General features: G+C 58.0%; 7 protein-coding genes across 7 annotated transcripts; 5 read left to right on the top strand and 2 right to left on the bottom strand.

Annotated features, from left to right (window-relative positions):
* Positions 1 to 1,185: 1,185 nt before the first annotated feature.
* Positions 1,186 to 3,718, top strand: F5144DRAFT_591630 (uncharacterized protein; the record flags this gene model as incomplete). Its single annotated transcript, XM_066790294.1, has 2 exons — positions 1,186 to 1,219; positions 1,731 to 3,718. The coding sequence occupies 2 exons, from the start codon at positions 1,186 to 1,188 to the stop codon at positions 3,716 to 3,718; spliced, it is 2,022 nt and encodes a 673-aa protein (XP_066644766.1).
* A 738-nt stretch (positions 3,719 to 4,456) lies between these two features.
* Positions 4,457 to 6,819, top strand: F5144DRAFT_181624 (S-adenosyl-L-methionine-dependent methyltransferase). Its single transcript, XM_066782726.1, has 3 exons — positions 4,457 to 4,763; positions 4,838 to 5,816; positions 6,088 to 6,819. Exons 1-3 carry the CDS (start codon positions 4,563 to 4,565, stop codon positions 6,807 to 6,809), a joined length of 1,902 nt encoding a protein of 633 aa, XP_066644767.1. The 5' UTR covers positions 4,457 to 4,562; the 3' UTR covers positions 6,810 to 6,819.
* A 198-nt stretch (positions 6,820 to 7,017) lies between these two features.
* On the top strand, positions 7,018 to 8,400 carry F5144DRAFT_567651 (Emopamil-binding protein). Its single transcript, XM_066788602.1, has 4 exons — positions 7,018 to 7,383; positions 7,446 to 7,609; positions 7,762 to 8,008; positions 8,076 to 8,400. The coding sequence occupies exons 1-4, from the start codon at positions 7,164 to 7,166 to the stop codon at positions 8,156 to 8,158; spliced, it is 714 nt and encodes a 237-aa protein (XP_066644768.1). The 5' UTR covers positions 7,018 to 7,163; the 3' UTR covers positions 8,159 to 8,400.
* F5144DRAFT_181742 (Pre-mRNA-splicing factor Cwf15/Cwc15) lies at positions 8,293 to 9,578 on the bottom strand. The gene is made up of 4 exons (XM_066782727.1): positions 9,458 to 9,578; positions 9,319 to 9,395; positions 8,642 to 9,260; positions 8,293 to 8,578 (listed from the first exon to the last, which is right to left on the bottom strand). The coding sequence occupies exons 1-4, from the start codon at positions 9,488 to 9,490 to the stop codon at positions 8,525 to 8,527; spliced, it is 783 nt and encodes a 260-aa protein (XP_066644769.1). The 5' UTR covers positions 9,491 to 9,578; the 3' UTR covers positions 8,293 to 8,524.
* A 111-nt stretch (positions 9,579 to 9,689) lies between these two features.
* F5144DRAFT_181777 (ribosomal protein S5 domain 2-type protein) lies at positions 9,690 to 10,799 on the top strand. Its single transcript, XM_066782729.1, has 2 exons — positions 9,690 to 9,957; positions 10,024 to 10,799. Exons 1-2 carry the CDS (start codon positions 9,794 to 9,796, stop codon positions 10,739 to 10,741), a joined length of 882 nt encoding a protein of 293 aa, XP_066644770.1. The 5' UTR covers positions 9,690 to 9,793; the 3' UTR covers positions 10,742 to 10,799.
* An 809-nt stretch (positions 10,800 to 11,608) lies between these two features.
* F5144DRAFT_487188 (P-loop containing nucleoside triphosphate hydrolase protein) lies at positions 11,609 to 12,325 on the bottom strand (the record flags this gene model as incomplete). The annotated part of the gene is made up of 2 exons (XM_066785593.1): positions 11,609 to 12,198; positions 12,277 to 12,325. 2 exons carry the CDS (start codon positions 12,323 to 12,325, stop codon positions 11,609 to 11,611), a joined length of 639 nt encoding a protein of 212 aa, XP_066644771.1.
* A 585-nt stretch (positions 12,326 to 12,910) lies between these two features.
* F5144DRAFT_567658 (uncharacterized protein) lies at positions 12,911 to 15,033 on the top strand. The gene is made up of 4 exons (XM_066788603.1): positions 12,911 to 13,143; positions 13,209 to 13,475; positions 13,536 to 13,871; positions 13,918 to 15,033. Exons 1-4 carry the CDS (start codon positions 13,112 to 13,114, stop codon positions 15,008 to 15,010), a joined length of 1,728 nt encoding a protein of 575 aa, XP_066644772.1. The 5' UTR covers positions 12,911 to 13,111; the 3' UTR covers positions 15,011 to 15,033.
* The last annotated feature ends 261 nt before the right edge of the window (positions 15,034 to 15,294 follow it).

The raw sequence follows: 15,294 nt of genomic DNA on the forward strand, positions 1-15,294 counted from the left end.
TGAATCGATGATCAACCGCGCGGCATCAAGCATGGCTACGGCAAGGAAACATCTCCGATCGGATGCATTGGACGTGAATAGGTCACCATCGTCACACATGCTTCCGCATGTACACAGAAACAGAAAACTAGCGACCATCATAGATGATAATTTCGTTATTTTCATGATGTTATCAGTGTTCGTGCTTGCCCTTTCAAAAAGTTGTCTGAATTCCGTCCCTGCCAAAGAAGGAGCCACAGTCGGCCCGTTGGGGGCGTAACAGGGGTGCCCTCGTGGCGCATAAATCCCCGAGATGTGCAAACATGGGATGGGAAACGGCGACCCGTTCATGTCATTTCCCCAGCTTGGGCCTGGAATTTGTTTCGTTTGCAATCCCAAATCTGCTGGGTTCTGAAATGTCTGAGATCTCTCACTCTAAACCCAACGGCGATCGTCGGGTTGGAGTTGACACACACAAAACCCTGTTTTTGAGAATAGCCCTATTGGACGCCACCGACGCACGGCAAGGGAAATAGCCAAGGAAACATGTGGCAACTTGAGCTTTTTTCTCTCATTTTTTCTGCATCCAGAGCAAGGCACCGCCGAGAACCTGCAGCTCAGGGCCCAGAAAAGCGACGTGCCATCCAATGGCATGCTAACCATGCAAAATGCAGGTACAGCGCATGGGCCACATTTCCCCTGGACGAAAGTTCCTCCCCCTCCCGTCCCCTCCATCTCGGCAGACGCTCCCGCTGAACCCCCGCGCCCTTGGGCTGTTACTGAGCGCTTGGAGTCTCTTGGATTCTTCAATTTTTTAACCGTTATTTTGACGGCATACTAACCGCTGAGAGGGTCATGCTGTGGTATGGACTACTGCAGCGTTGAGCTGAGGGATCCATGGCACGACATCCAAGGCCAACGGACAGCCGCCGGGCGAGCCGACCTAGTGTAGGCCGGGTTTGTTGGCCATCAGGGGGTGCACCCTGACAACGGACAAGATGCTTTTCTTCCATTCCAGGTTCAAGGCCCGAGTCCAAGGTTCTAGGTTCAGGGTATGTTTGCCCTGGCTTATTAGGCCCCGGGAAAAAGCCTGACCACGGTCTCGAACGCTGGTGATGATTCATCACTTATCGAGGCGCAAGGAGAAGAAGAACAAACCGAGTTAGTCGAGACCCGCAAGTACCTGCCAAGCTTCCATCAGGTACCATGCAAGTGAGCGGGGACAGCGGAGGTGTTCCAGGTTACACACTCACCACCACGACGGGCCAGACCCAGGGGAGGAGTCCGGGTCGCCCAGAGAGGCGGGCTATAAACCCGGCCGTCCCATCCTGGCGCTGCCATCCAAACTCGTCTTTTCCCCCACCCTCACCTCACGGGCTACACTGTCATTCCTTTCTCTAGGCATTTTTGCCAGTCCTTCCTTTAACGCTCATGCTCTTTGCACTTGTGATTTACACTCCCTTTCAACAGCTGCCGAGCTTGCTCAGCGCCTTCTTTGCTCATTGTTGCTCACTTGACGTGGGTTGATCCATTGCCAACCTTGACTTCGCCCTCGACTTCAAAGCAACTTTCGAGCCCAAGGAATCAACAGTCCTTTCGAACAAACAAAGCATTATCTGCATTCTTTTCAGTGACAAACTGGTACCGGTGTTGACACCACTACAACGACACTTTGCTCAGTCCTAGAGACCGACCCCTACCCTTCGCCCAACCTAGAGGAAACCGACACACAAAACATACCAAACAAATAGAAACTCGAAACACCCAAATCACCAACAAGATGCTTTTCGCTACCGCCCTGGCGGCTTTGGTCGCCACGGCCTCCGCGGCCAAGGACGAACGCACCTTCGCTGTGCTGCGTCACTATGGCAAAGGTCCCCTGACGACTTGCCGTGCCGACCCCATTGTCTCCCCCGGAAAGGCGTCAGCCCACGTCCACACCGTCATGGGCGCCAGCAACTTCGGCCTCAACGTGACGGGCGAGCAGCTGCGTGAGTCCAAGTGCACCACGGCGCTCCCCAAGGCCGATCTCAGCGCCTACTGGTTCCCGACTCTCTACTTCAAGGATCCCGCCACCGGCCTTCTGGAGCCGGTCAAGATGGACTACATGAACGTCTACTACTTCTTCGACCCCACCAACGACGACGTCAAGGCTTTCCCCCTCGGTCTCCAGATCGTCAGCGGAAACGCCATGTTGAGGACGGCCCCCGCGGATACGGGTGACCTCAACACGGACCCGTCCAGGGGCCCCGTTCAGCCCGTGCAGATCACCTGCCCTCGCTCCAACTTCGACGTTCCCACCTGGCCGAGCGGCTCCGACGGCTCCAAGGCAGGCATCGGATCCACATCAGACAAGGGCGCGGGCATCGGCTTCCCCTTCCAGGATTGCGATGGCTACGCTTCGCCCATGCGTGTCGACGTCCACTTCCCCTCGTGCTACAATCCTTCGGCCGGCCTGACCAACCACCAGAACAACATGCAGTTCCCGTCGGATGCGGGTGGCGGCAAGCAAGACTGCCCCAAGGGCTGGATCCACGTGCCGCACATGTTCTTCGAGACGTACTGGAAGACCCACGACCTCCTGCCGCGCTTCAAGGACATGGTCGGCAAGGCTAGCCCCTTCGTCTTCGCCAACGGCGACACCACCGGCTTCTCGGCTCACGGCGACTTCATCTCGGGATGGGACGAGGAGGAGCTCCAGCACATCATCGACACCTGCAACACCGGCCACGCCGGCATCCATACCTGCCCTGGCCTGAAGTACGGCGCCAACGACCCCAGCGGCTCTTGCAACATCGAGTGCCCCGTCGACGAGGTGGTTGACGGCACGCTGGAGAAGCTGCCCGGTAACAACCCTCTTGCTGGCTGGAGCCTCGGCGGCGGCGACCTCCCCGCTCCCCTGCCGATCCCTGTTCCTCTGCCTTCCGCTGCTCCCTCGCCGGACCCGAAGCCCCAGCCCGGAACCGGTGGCTCAAGCTCCAGCTCTAGCTCCAGCTCTTCCAAACAGCCTCCCGTCCAGAAGCCTTCGTCCGCCGCTGCGACCCCCCCTCCTCCTCCTGTTCCTACTACCCTCATCCCCGTCCCTGCACCCACTCTCCAGCCGGCTCCGTCTGCGGTTATCAATGATGTGTCGGGCCAGGATGAGCCGGAGCAGGACGAGCCCGAGAAGGAGGAGCCCACGAAGGACGAGCCGGCGCCGACCCCCGCGCCGACCCCGGCCCCCATCCACACCAAGACGATCTACGACACAGTGACAGTTTGGCAGACCAAGACAGTCTACGTGGACGACGCCGAGGACCTGCCGGAGCCCACCCAGGCCGCGCAGCAATCGTCAGGCGACGCGCCCGCAGACATTGCCGGCTTCAAGTACGTGGGCTGCTACAAGGACACTTCGGCGCGGGCGCTCCGCGGCGAGGTGCTGCCCAAGATCGGCGACGCCAGCAACACCGCCTGCGTCGACTACTGCTCCGCCAAGGGCTTCGCCGTCGCCGGCACCGAGTACGGCGGCGAGTGCTTCTGCGGCAACTCCCTGAACCCGCTCGAGAAGCTCGACGACGCCAAGTGCGCCACCCCCTGCAAGGGCGACGCCAACCAGACCTGCGGCGGCGACTGGGCCCTGACCCTGTATGCTAAGGGCGGTGAGCTTCCCGGCTCGGGGGCTGCGGCGCTGAGGAAGCGCCATGCCAGCCGTCACTACCTGCAGCATGCGCGCCTGCCGTCGCGGAGGCATCGGAGATAGATGGACGGACGTCCAAGGTCCAGGTCCAACCAAGTCCAAGAGACTTTTTCGCTTCGTAGTTCATAACATATTCTTCTATCAAACCACCTTCCCACCCTTGAGGCGGCGAGGATTCACCTGTATTTGCTTGCAACCATTTTTTCTTTTTTTCCTTCTCGGGTCACCCTTCTCGGACGGATAGGGCACACGCATAGAGGGGGTGTTCTAGGATTCTCAAGACCCTGCTTTTCTTCGCCGCGCGGCGGGAAGACGAGGGTAGAAAAAGGCGGCGCTGGATACCACATTGATTTGGATTCGTGGGGGTGAAGGGATTTGGGAGGGCTGTTTGCTGCTGGGGGGTTTTCACGACGACATGACATTCATTCATTCGCTTAACCACATTCTGGGGCTGGGCTTGGGAGGAGGATCTACTACCACCCACTGGCTGCGACATCTTCGCTTCGATCTGTGTGTATCTTTATCATTTATCTTCGATTCTTTTGGGGGTGGGCTGATGGTCAGCTCGCTGCCGCTTGGAGCTTCTGTTGGCTGGTTTGGCCGCGGAGTTATTTTGGGAGGAGAGGTTGCTTTTTTTTGGCCCTGGGGAACAAAGGGCGGGTGGTTAGCGCAAACACATAGATGCCAATAGAGCCAATGGCGCACAACTGTCCTGTTTGATGTTGGCTGTGAAGGTGTGAGTTGAAAAGAAGGATAGATAGCTGAAGTTGGCATGTTGAATATCGTGTATTATGAACCCTAACCCTGTAACTTTACCTCACCTAACTGAAATTTCGACTTGAACCACTGACACTCACTGAACACAACCTCCAACCTCCAACTTCTCTCACTTCTACCAACCCTCAACATGTCTCTTTATCATGAGACTGCAGCCATAGTCACCGGCCCCTCTACCCATGGGGGCAGTCTCAAATCCAGGATATATGGCAGCAAAGATCTCAAATCACCGCCTGCCCAGGTTTATGCTCTGGCATTTGAATCCAGCAAATGGAGTGCCGTCCTGAAGGAGGTGGTTGAGAACTCACAGCTGCTGCAAAAGGAGCGAAAGGTAAGTTGCAAATATTTCAGTTGCAAACATCTCAGTTGCTACGTAAAGAATGCTCTAGATGCTAACACCGACAGATCACACCCACCCTCTCCATCCTACTTACCCATGATCTTCTCCTCGCCAAAAAGGGTATCGCCCTCCCTGCCTCCCACGGACTCCGTGTGTCCATAGAGAAGCACAAAGCAAGACTCCAATCCGAATTCACCAGGGCCAGGATACGGAGGAAATGCCCCACGGTCAACGCCTTGAAAGCCGTGATCGATGCGCAGTTCGGGCCCGCCCACCCACGCTGGATCCGCGTCAACTCGCTCAAGAGCACCGTCGACGAGCAGCTCGACACCACCTTCAAAGGCTTCGAAGTCGTCCCCACCGTCAGCGAGGTCATGGCACCCACCTCGGCCAGCAAAAAAGTCCTCTGCCTCGACAGCCACGTCCCCAACCTCATCGCCGCACCCCCCGGGATCGACTTCACCAAGACCCCCGCCTACCAATCCGGCGCCATCATCCTGCAGGACAAAGCCTCCTGCTTCCCGGCCTACCTACTCGACCCGCGCCCGGAGGACGGCGACATCGTCGACGCCTGCAGCGCCCCGGGCAACAAGACCACCCATCTCGCCGCGATCCTGCACGAGCGCGGGGGGCTGGCCGCGGGTCAGCAGCGTATACTAGCTTTTGAGAAGGATAGGAACCGCGCTAAGACGCTGGCTAAGATGGTCCGCGCCGCGGGGTCGGATAAGGTCACGGTGATCCACCCGGGCGCGGATTTTCTCAAGACGGACCCTGATACGCCCGAGTTTCGGGCGGTGGGGGCCCTGCTGCTGGACCCGTCGTGCTCGGGGAGTGGGATTGTTGGGCGTGATGATACGCCTGAGTTTCACCTGCCTGTTTCAGTGGGGGCGGCGGGGAAGGTTGTGAATGATAGTGGGGGTTCTAAGGCGCTGAAGCGGAAACGTGCGCCGGAGCCGCCGACTGTGGTTGTTGATGATGATGGGGCAGAGACGGTTCTGACGGAGAAGGCCCTCCAAACGCGTCTTGAGGCGCTGGCTTCTTTTCGTAGGTGCTCTCCTTTTATTTTATATTTGCTAACTATCTCATCACTTTCCACGTCCCAACTTTCTACCATCCATGACCCATTTCCAAGCCCCCAACTCCGTTGGCCCCTTTACCACATAACCACCCCTTCCCCACACAACGCCCCCTTCCTACTTCCTCACACCGCTTCCACACCCCCCCCCTTCCTACTCACAACTGCTCCCCTCCCCTATCCCCCTCCCCCCAACCCCCCAACCCCCCCCAAAAAATACCCCAAACTAACACTCCACAGAACTCGCCATCCTCCTCCACGCATTCACCTTCCCCCACGCGACCCGCGTCTCCTACTCGACCTGCTCCACCCACGCCCTCGAAAACGAACAGGTCGTGCTTGCCGCACTGCGCTCCCCTGTCGCGCGCCGGCGCGGCTGGCGGATCCTGGAGAGAAGGGAGCAAGTACGCGGGATGAGGGAGTGGCCTGTTAGGGGGGATTTGGATGCTTGTGGGGGTGGAAAGGGGGGTGGAAATGGGGGTGGGGATGGGGTAATAGTGCCGGGTGTGGTGGCGGAGGGGTGCGTAAGGGCGGAGAGGGAGGATGGGAGGGGGGTGATGGGTTTTTTTGTGGCTTGTTTTGTGAGGGATGGGAGTAAAGATGGGGATGGCAATGAGGGGGATAAAGATGGGGATGGGCCGTTTGTAAGGGATGCGCAGGGGAGGATTGTCAGGGGGCCGGACGGCATTCCTACGCTGAAAAGCACAGGGCAGAAAGTTGTTGATTTGGAAGGGTTGGAAGAGGAAGGGGTGGAGGTGAGGTTTGGGGAGGGTGACGATGGGGATGGGGATGGGCCGTTTGAGAGGGATGCCGACGGGAGGATTGTGAGGGGCGCGGATGGGATGCCGAGGTTAAAGGCGGGGAGGAGACCGGACGGTGAAATTGAGAGTGAGAGTGAGAGTGAAGAAGAGGAGGAAGAGGATGAGAATGAGGAGGATGAATGGGGAGGGTTCGATGAATAGCAGCTTTCCTGTTGCGGAGTTATTTGATCAACAACCTCCCAATCCAAGATACCTGCACCACCGTTAATATATAGTTCGCGCTAGACTGCGGCTCTAGCTTTGCCGCACTCTCTTCATGTGCCTGCATGCGTTCGGCGCCGATCATCATTTGACTCTTGTCAACCACGGAAACCGTACCCGGACAGGGGTCCAGGGGTTGCACGAATGCGACGCGAGACGCGACTCCACCCATCTGGCATCCGTCTTCAGCCTTATCCAGCTTGTTGGGTCCTGCTGATCGAGTCGAGTGACTCGAGTCCGAGTCTAAGTCCGGACCACGTGAATCTCTGAAACAGCTACCTGACACAGTACACGATGCAAGACCACGCCGGAGCCTCGCCGCAGGGCCACCCCTACTTCCCCCAGGACGCCATCATCCCGGGGTATGCGCCAAATAGTACGCCTCTCCTGGGCATTCTGGCAGCCTTTGGCGGTATCATTGGCGTGTTTGTGCTCGGCTGTGCTGCTCTTGCGACGTGGTACAGCCCGGCGTTGAAGAGGGCAGACCAGTTGACCGTCGCTTGGTTTGCGTTGTGTGCGTGCAACCCTTTCCTTCGGACCTACCTTCTTTTCTCTACCTTACTGATCAACACTCAGGTGGCTTCCTCCACCTCTTCTTCGAGGGCTACTTTGTCCTCAACCACGCCACCATCCCCTCCTCCCAGTCCCTCTTCGCTCAGCTCTGGAAGGAATATGCTCTCTCCGACTCACGCTACCTCACCTCCGACCCCTTTATGCTTTGCATTGAGTCCCTGACCGTGGTATGTCTCCACGCCGTAACCCCCTCTACCGTCCCAGTCCCCATCCCCCCCTCCTCATCACCTCCATCTCTCCTCTCCACCCTCATCCCTCCACCGCTCCCCCCTCCCCCCCACCCAACAAACAAACAACCATTAACCAACCCCCCAACCAGCTAACCTGGGCGCCCCTCTCCCTGCTCACCGCCCTCCTCACGGCGCGCAACCAACCCCGCGAGCAAGGCGCGCGCCACCTGCTGCAGACAATCGTATGTGTCGGGCACCTGTACGGCGTGGTGCTGTACTACGGCACATGTGGGTTTGCCGAGCACATGCGCGGCATCTCGTACAGCCGGCCGGAGGTGATGTATTATTGGGTGTACTATGCGGGTATGAACGCGCCGTGGGTGGTCGTGCCGGGTTGTGAGTCCTCTCTCTCAGGTTTGTTGTTTTGTGCTGTGTTGGGAGGTGGCTAACTGTGGGGTGGTAGTGCTGCTTTGGAGGAGCTGGGGGGTGGTTCAAACTACTTTTGGGGAGGTTGCGAGGGGAGAGGAGGGGAGGAAGCGGTTGTGAAAGGGGTGGGGTGGTAGAAAGTAGTCTCAAGGACGGGTGTTGTGTCCGAGGATGTCAAGTCTGAAAAGTCGACGGGCTACTCTCGGTTTGACAGCAAGCTTGCCATCAGGGTGACTGAAGACTTGTATGGGTGTGTTCTTACAACCACCGACACAATTACCCAACTTACTTTGCTCACCGCAAGACTTGTTGTAGACGTCGAATCACAGTACTTGGTAGACGAAGGAAACCAAAGAATCTAATTGTTCTCGAGCAAAAAAAAGCACCCGTGTCCCGTTCAAGGCCCAATGCCTTGCAAATCATGCCGCTATGTGATCGAACACCCTAACCGACGCACCCCGTCTCGGATATGCCCCCCACAACTCCTCACCTCACATACTTGCTCATAAACCTCTTGTGAAAGTCCGACCGCAGCAAGTCCTAAAGAACCATTAGCACCGTTTACAACCCACACAAACATAGATCAAGTATAGGACAACTCACATTAATAAACTCCGTCCTCTTCCCCTTCTCCTCCGTCCCCCTCGCCTGATTCTTGAACACCACATCATCATCCCACCTCCTCTTAATACTAAAATCCGCCGCCTTCCCACCCCCACTCCCCCCGGCCGCAGCATTCAACAACGGATTCCCCAGCGCAATATCCCTCTCGCGCGCCTCCTGCTCCGCCGCCGCGCGCCCGCGCTCCTCGGCCTCGCGCCTCTCGATGCGGTCCCGCCGCACCCGCTCCAGCTCGCGCTGCAGCTCGGCGTCTTCGTCGTCGCTCGAATCATCGTCGTCGTCTGAGCCGCCCGCGCCGTCGTTGTCGGAGCCGGAGGCGGAGTCGCTGTCGTCGGCGTCGATGGCGCGCGTTTCGGCGAGGATGCGCCGCCGTTTGGCGTCGGGGTCTTCGTCGTCATCTGCGTCGTCTGCTGATTGTTTGTCGCTGCGGGAGGTCAGGGCGGCGAGGGGGCGTTTGTTGGTGGCGGACGGCTCGGTCTCGTCGGAGGCGCCGGGGATGGGCGCGCCCTTGAGCTTCGCGTAGTGTGCTGCCTCGGCGGCCTCGAGCTCCGCGCGCAGGTCGCGTGTGCTGGCGTCGGCGTCGCCGCCTTGGCCCGGTTGTCTGGATGGTTAGTGAGCGGGTGGGTGTCGTGTGAGTGAAGGTGTGGGGAGGTAGGTACCTGAACTTGAGCTGCGTGTAGGCTGGGAGGAGGCGCTGGTGGTAGGCTGGGCCGCGCAGGGCTTCCTTGCCACGGGCCTGGGATTGTTGTGTTAGCGAGGGATTCCGAGGTGTGGCTTTCTTGCAGTGTGCTTTCTTACCGGGTCGAATGTAGGTCTATGAGCTGTAGTCATCTTGCTGGCTCAACGTGATGTCTCGGTTTGGTGAAGTGGAGGGTAGCGCAATTGATGCTGGGATGTTGTTTGAAGATGGAAAGCCGCAAGGGTGCATGGGGATGCAGGTTGGCAGATGGATTGGCGCCTCACCGCCCGCGTCATGCGGCAGAATGCACTGAAATTTAGCGGTCTTTAGCGGCAGAAACCTGCCCCTCCAGACAACAAACAACCCTGGGCTTTGATTCTACTTCCATGTAGGTAGTTGGCTTCTCTAGGTCAACTCCCGTCCCAGATCCCAAATACCACACCTCCCAATCCACAATGCCGCGAGAAGCAGAGCCTTCTCTCAACGAGAAGCAATTCGTCACACAAGCGCTGCAAGAAAACCTGCGTCTCGACGGCCGCCAGCTAGACCAATACCGGCCCCTCGAGCTCACCTTTGGCGACCAATATGGCGTCGCCGACGTCACACTAGGCAAGACGAGGTACATGGTCCCTCTCCCCCAGAAACTTAACTCTTAAACTCCCCACCTAACACCCTCCCCCCGCAGAGTCCTCGCCAAAGCCACCGCCGAAGTCACCGTCCCCTACATCGACCGCCCGCTCGACGGGATCTTCACCATCGCGACCGAGCTCAGCCCGATGACCTCCCCCGCCTTCGAAGTCAACCGGCCGACCGAAACCGAGGTCCTCCTATCCCGACTCCTCGAAAAAACCGTCCGCCGCTCCGGCGCGCTCGACACCGAGTCCCTCTGCCTCGTGGCCGGCCAAAAATGCTGGTCGGTGCGCGTCGACGTGCACGTGGTCTCGCACGACGGCGGGCTGACCGACGCCGCGTGCGTGGCGGTGGTGGCCGCGCTGCGACACTTCCGCAAGCCGGACACGAGCATGGAGGCGGGGCGGTTGACGGTGTACACGCCGGCCGAGCGCGAGCCGGTGCCGTTGAGCTGGTTGCACTCGCCGCTGTGCGTGACGTGGAGCTTTTTTGGCGAGGATGGCGAGACGGCGGTGCTGGATGCCACGTGGTTGGAGGAGCAGGTGCGCGTGGCGAGCTGTACGGTCAGTTTGAATAAGCATGGGGAGATTTGCCAGATTGCGAAGTTGGGGGGGATGCCGGTGGATGCGGTGGTGTTGTTGCAGTGTACGAGCGTGGCGCTGGTGAAGGTGAAGGAGTTTTCGGATTTGTTGGATAGGAGGTTGGCGGAGGATCTGAAGAAGAGGGAGAAGGGCGGGTTTATGGCGGAGTTGAGGGCTGAGAATGATAGGTGAAGGGGGAAGGTCATGGAGCGGCAGGAGGAGGATGGAGGCCAACGAGATCGAGATACCCCGTTACCAAAACCGTCAGATTGGCATGCGGTTATCAGTTGGTTAGGGTGGAAGAGGCCTAGGACTCAAGCCCAACGAGCGATAACTGGATGAAGCCACTGGCCGATGCATATCGGACGCAAGAGGGGATAATGAAAAGGGCGCAGCTGGGTTCTACGCAAAGACACGGTGGGCTACATAAAAGGAGGCGGCAAACAAATTTCAGGGGGCAGACCGGCAAGGAGTTTTGGCTGTCTAAAACTGATACACTATATTCAAGGCCCTGACTTATGGGTCGATGCGGATCCATTATCCCTCCCGCGTTGGTATCTCTGAGAGGTTTCCGGTATGAGTGGTGTTTGTTGGCCCATTCCGGAAACCAACCCCCTATGCTATGGCATCGCCAAATATTACAATCCACCACATCGGAAACCCCGTTATATATTCTCCTTCGACACCCGAAGGCCGTGATCATGATACCACAACCAGGGTGGGCGGCGGCGCCTCAGAAAACGGAGTTCCAGTCTTCTGGGAAGAATAATCCTGCCCGCCCTAGTCCGATGCCGTTCTCAGTTGCCCTGACTTGAAACTCCCCGAACTTCGGATGAGAGGATCGGGTCAGCCGGGATGAGGTCCTGTAATGTTCGACCACCACCAGTGCCTAACGTAGACAAGCAACGTGACAACGGACTCAGCGATTGCCACCCGTCTAGTCCCTTGAATCGGGACCCTGGTGTAAGCGGCGTGGACGCTGCTGTATAAGCGGGTGTTTACTCGTGGCGCGCATGTCCCGCCATGACAGCGGGGCGTGAAGATGTTCGCCCGCATCCATCACCTCATCAGCGGCGGCCGACTCTCGGTATTCCACTTCACCCGCGACCGCACCCAGTCCACGGCCTCCTTCACGCCCGTCCCGGTTAGGGCCGAGACAGGCAAGACGCGCGAGTCGCGGATGCCGCCGGACTTCTCGCCCTCAAAGACGCGCTTGACCAGGCCCTCCTTGATGCGCACGACCTCGACACAATCCTCGCGGTCCTGCTTGTTGGCGAGGATCAGCAGCGGGACGCCCTCGGCCTCGCTGTTCTGCAGCACGTCCTCGAGCACGAGGCGGCACTCCTCGAGGCGGCCGGTGGCGTCGTGCTCGAGGCTGCCGTCGCCGATGTCGGTGCTGTCGATGATGAAGACGATGGCGTGGCAGCTGGCGTAGTAGCTCTGCCACAGCTTGCGCAGCGACAGCTGCCCGCCCACGTCCCACAGCTTGAGGTACATGTCCGGCAGCACGATGGTCGACACGTTCTGCCCCACCGTCGGTACGGTCTGGAGGTTCGGGGCGGGCCCATCGGGTACGAAGATGGATTTGACTTGTTCATGGAAGGTCGTCTTACCGGCATTGTCGAGGCCGAGGAGGAGGACCGAGTACTCTGGAGGGAGGGGGTGGGGTGTTAGTGGTTGGGAGATGTGGTTGGATGGACCTTTGGTGCGGTGTTCATTTGGCTTACCCTCTTTACTAGTGGCCAGCCGGTAGAGGCCTTTGGCGAGGTGGTACATCTTTTGGCTGTTCAGTCCAGGCGGGAGATCAGGCAGGGACTGTGGTTTAGAGGGTCGGTGGCAGGCCGCAGCCGGACGGAGAGAGAACACTTGGTGGGGATTGAATGTCGCATCTCAGAAGCTGGCTCCGCCTTCGTTTAGGTAGCGTTGCTGGGGGTTGCTGCCGGTGCTGGCGGCTCTTGGCAGGGGACTGTGTAAGGTATGTAACGATTGTATGTAAATTACATACATGGACTGCCGCTCTAGGTGTGTTTGATGTCGACCAAACCTTCGTCTAGACGAATTGAATGTATGCTGCTAGGCCTCCCTAGATGGCACGCAACGCGCTGAAGAATGACCAGTATTCGGATAGCCAATTGACCTGACCAGTCCGAAATTTCGCTGCTTGCATACACATACACAGTACAAAGTACAGCAGTGTAAGCTGCAGACATGGCGTGGTCGAGAGGTTTAGCGCACCATCGTAGAGGTTATTTGTTTGGTAAGACCCAACTACCAAATTCCACAGACCGGCATATCTTGAACTGTGTAATCTATAAGAAGCAAGTGGTGTTTGCTATGTCTTGTTGGGTGGTGGGCAGGTGGCGGGGTACTTCCCTTTCCGACTGATAACGTCATAGGTTGGGGTGCTCTTACTTGTATGTCTCCCGCGGCAAAAGCTAGACGCGCATTTCATCACCGTACCTATGGTGCGTTTCTAACTATTGCAATTCGATTCATGTGGTTCATGTGATTTCGGTGCTGTTGTTGTTATAACCAACTATCCCAAATACATGACGGAGAAAGATGGCGCCGGTGGAAGTTGAACGCGAACCACGGTAAGCACTTCCTTCTCACTTTGCAATCTTCCTCAGATAGTCTAGCTAACACTCTCATGATAAAGAACTCTACCTATAGCTCTAGCAGGCTTGCAAGTAGCCGCGACTGTATATGCCTGTTACACTGTCACCCGAAGCCTCTATCAGTCTCACAAAGCCCTGGGGCCGGCCCAAGACACTCGAAATCGCAAAGCAGAGCGCATCAAGCTCACGGTCGCCTTTGGAAGCCTGGCAGCCCTCGGGCTGGCATTCGCTGTAGCTTCTGGTTTGGAATACTTGACCTTGTCCTACAAAGTGTGGGCGTGCGAGAGAGATGTCCCAGTTTCCGAGTCGTATGTTTCATCAGCTTCCTTACCCTACTAGTACGAGGGCCCCGACTGACAACAGAGCAGCCTGCTTGGAGGCCTGTTTAGGCACCGCACTCTGACCGCGGACGAGACTGACGAGCCTCCCCTGTATCTCAGGTACTGGCTGAGTGACACCCCCGTCTTCCTCAATGCCTTGCAGATCATCACCGAGAAGGCACGGCGGCTGTGGTGGGGGCAGCAACTTGATCTCGCAACAATAGCATGGACTGCGCTCTTGGCTGTCGAGGGCCGCCGCCGAAGGATCCCGCATCTATGGGCATATGCCTTGTTACCTCACCTTGTCAGCCTTTCGTTTGCGCTGAACTTATTCTGTGTGGCTTTGCTCCAGACCCCGTCACCACTTCTGCCACAAGAGACGAGGTATGTCGAGTATGTATCCGAGGAAGTGCACCGCTAACTTGGCTAGAATCGCCCAAATCTTCCATCGAATTCTCCCGAAAAAGCCACAGAACTGGTTCCCCCATCTTTCTCTCCTTCTTGTGCCGTTGGTCGCCAACTACGTCGTGACACTCTGGTTCCCGGCCACCACATGGACGCCATCATTCCCAACATTTGTTGCTCTCTCCAAGATCCTGACGCTCGCACCCCTGATCCTACCTACCATCGCCCCCACGTCCTGGGGCATCGTTCACTCCGACCCGCACGACGCCTACCCCGACATAACCAAGCTCTTCAACACCATCTCCGCCGGGACCATCATCCTTTACATCAAGACGACAATCTGCGCCCTCGTCGACAACCTCCCAGACTCCTCCAAACCATGCCACACCCTTCTCAACGTCCCCCTCGACACAGAGAAGCGCTCGCAATGGGAGCGCACCGCAACAGCCGTCGAGAGAATTCTCACCTCTATGACCGACCACCCGGCTGTTGCCGCCGCAGGCAAGGACGTCCTCCTCTGCGCCCTAAGTCTGGGCTTATGGGCAGCCGTGCGATCGACCGACGTCAGCAACATGCTCCGCTCTTTAACTCCCATCCACGAGTCCCCCCGGCGCTTCCTATCGGGGGTGTCACCGAGCAAACCAACAAAGCCCGAACCCGCCCCCGGCCCTGAAGAGACCACCCACCCAGCCGCAGTCCCAAGCTTTGGCATGACGCTACGCCGCCCCCGTCGCTCAGCTAGGGGCAGCATCTCCAGTACCGGCAGCTCAAACTCCCCGGGCGAGGACACTACCACCACCGCCGCCACCCATGAACCGCCAAAACGCCGCGGCCGCCCAAGAAAGGCCAAAACAGAACCAAAACCAGACCCCAATCCCAACCCAAAACAGCGCCAGCAAAAGCACCAGCCCAAACAAGAAGACTCACCAGCCAACGACGACAAGACGTATGTGCCCACCCCTGCCGTGGAGGCCGAGGCTGGCCGGGGCCTGGGTGACGTCGTGCCCAAGGATGATTTTGACTGGGAGTCGGCTGCGCTGGCCTGGGGTGTGACGGTGCTGGGCGGGCTGGGGTTGGGGGGCGCGGCGGTTTGGGGGGCTGAGTGTCTTGCGAGGTGAAATGCCGTGGAGTGAAGTGAGGTTGGAGGGTATGGGGGCACGAGGGCATAGTGTTCGGGCGGGGGTGTGGGAATTGAAGAGGGGGCGGAGGAGAATGATAGTCTCGGTTTGTATTCTTGTTTTGGGTTTGATTTTATCCCATTTTGTTTGGGTATTGTATAGGTTAAGGGGAGGGCCAGGTTTATGTTTGGGGCTGCGTGCTGCCCGGTCAAGGAAGTGCGTATTAAGGATATGATTAGGGCCTTAACAGCGAACGTAGGTGTATAATCTATGAACAGAGTGTT

The sequence above is a fragment of the Chaetomium tenue genome (genome assembly GCF_020726465.1).
Source record: "Chaetomium tenue strain MPI-SDFR-AT-0079 chromosome Unknown F5144scaffold_3, whole genome shotgun sequence".
In the NCBI taxonomy this organism is placed as follows: domain Eukaryota; kingdom Fungi; phylum Ascomycota; class Sordariomycetes; order Sordariales; family Chaetomiaceae; genus Chaetomium; species Chaetomium tenue.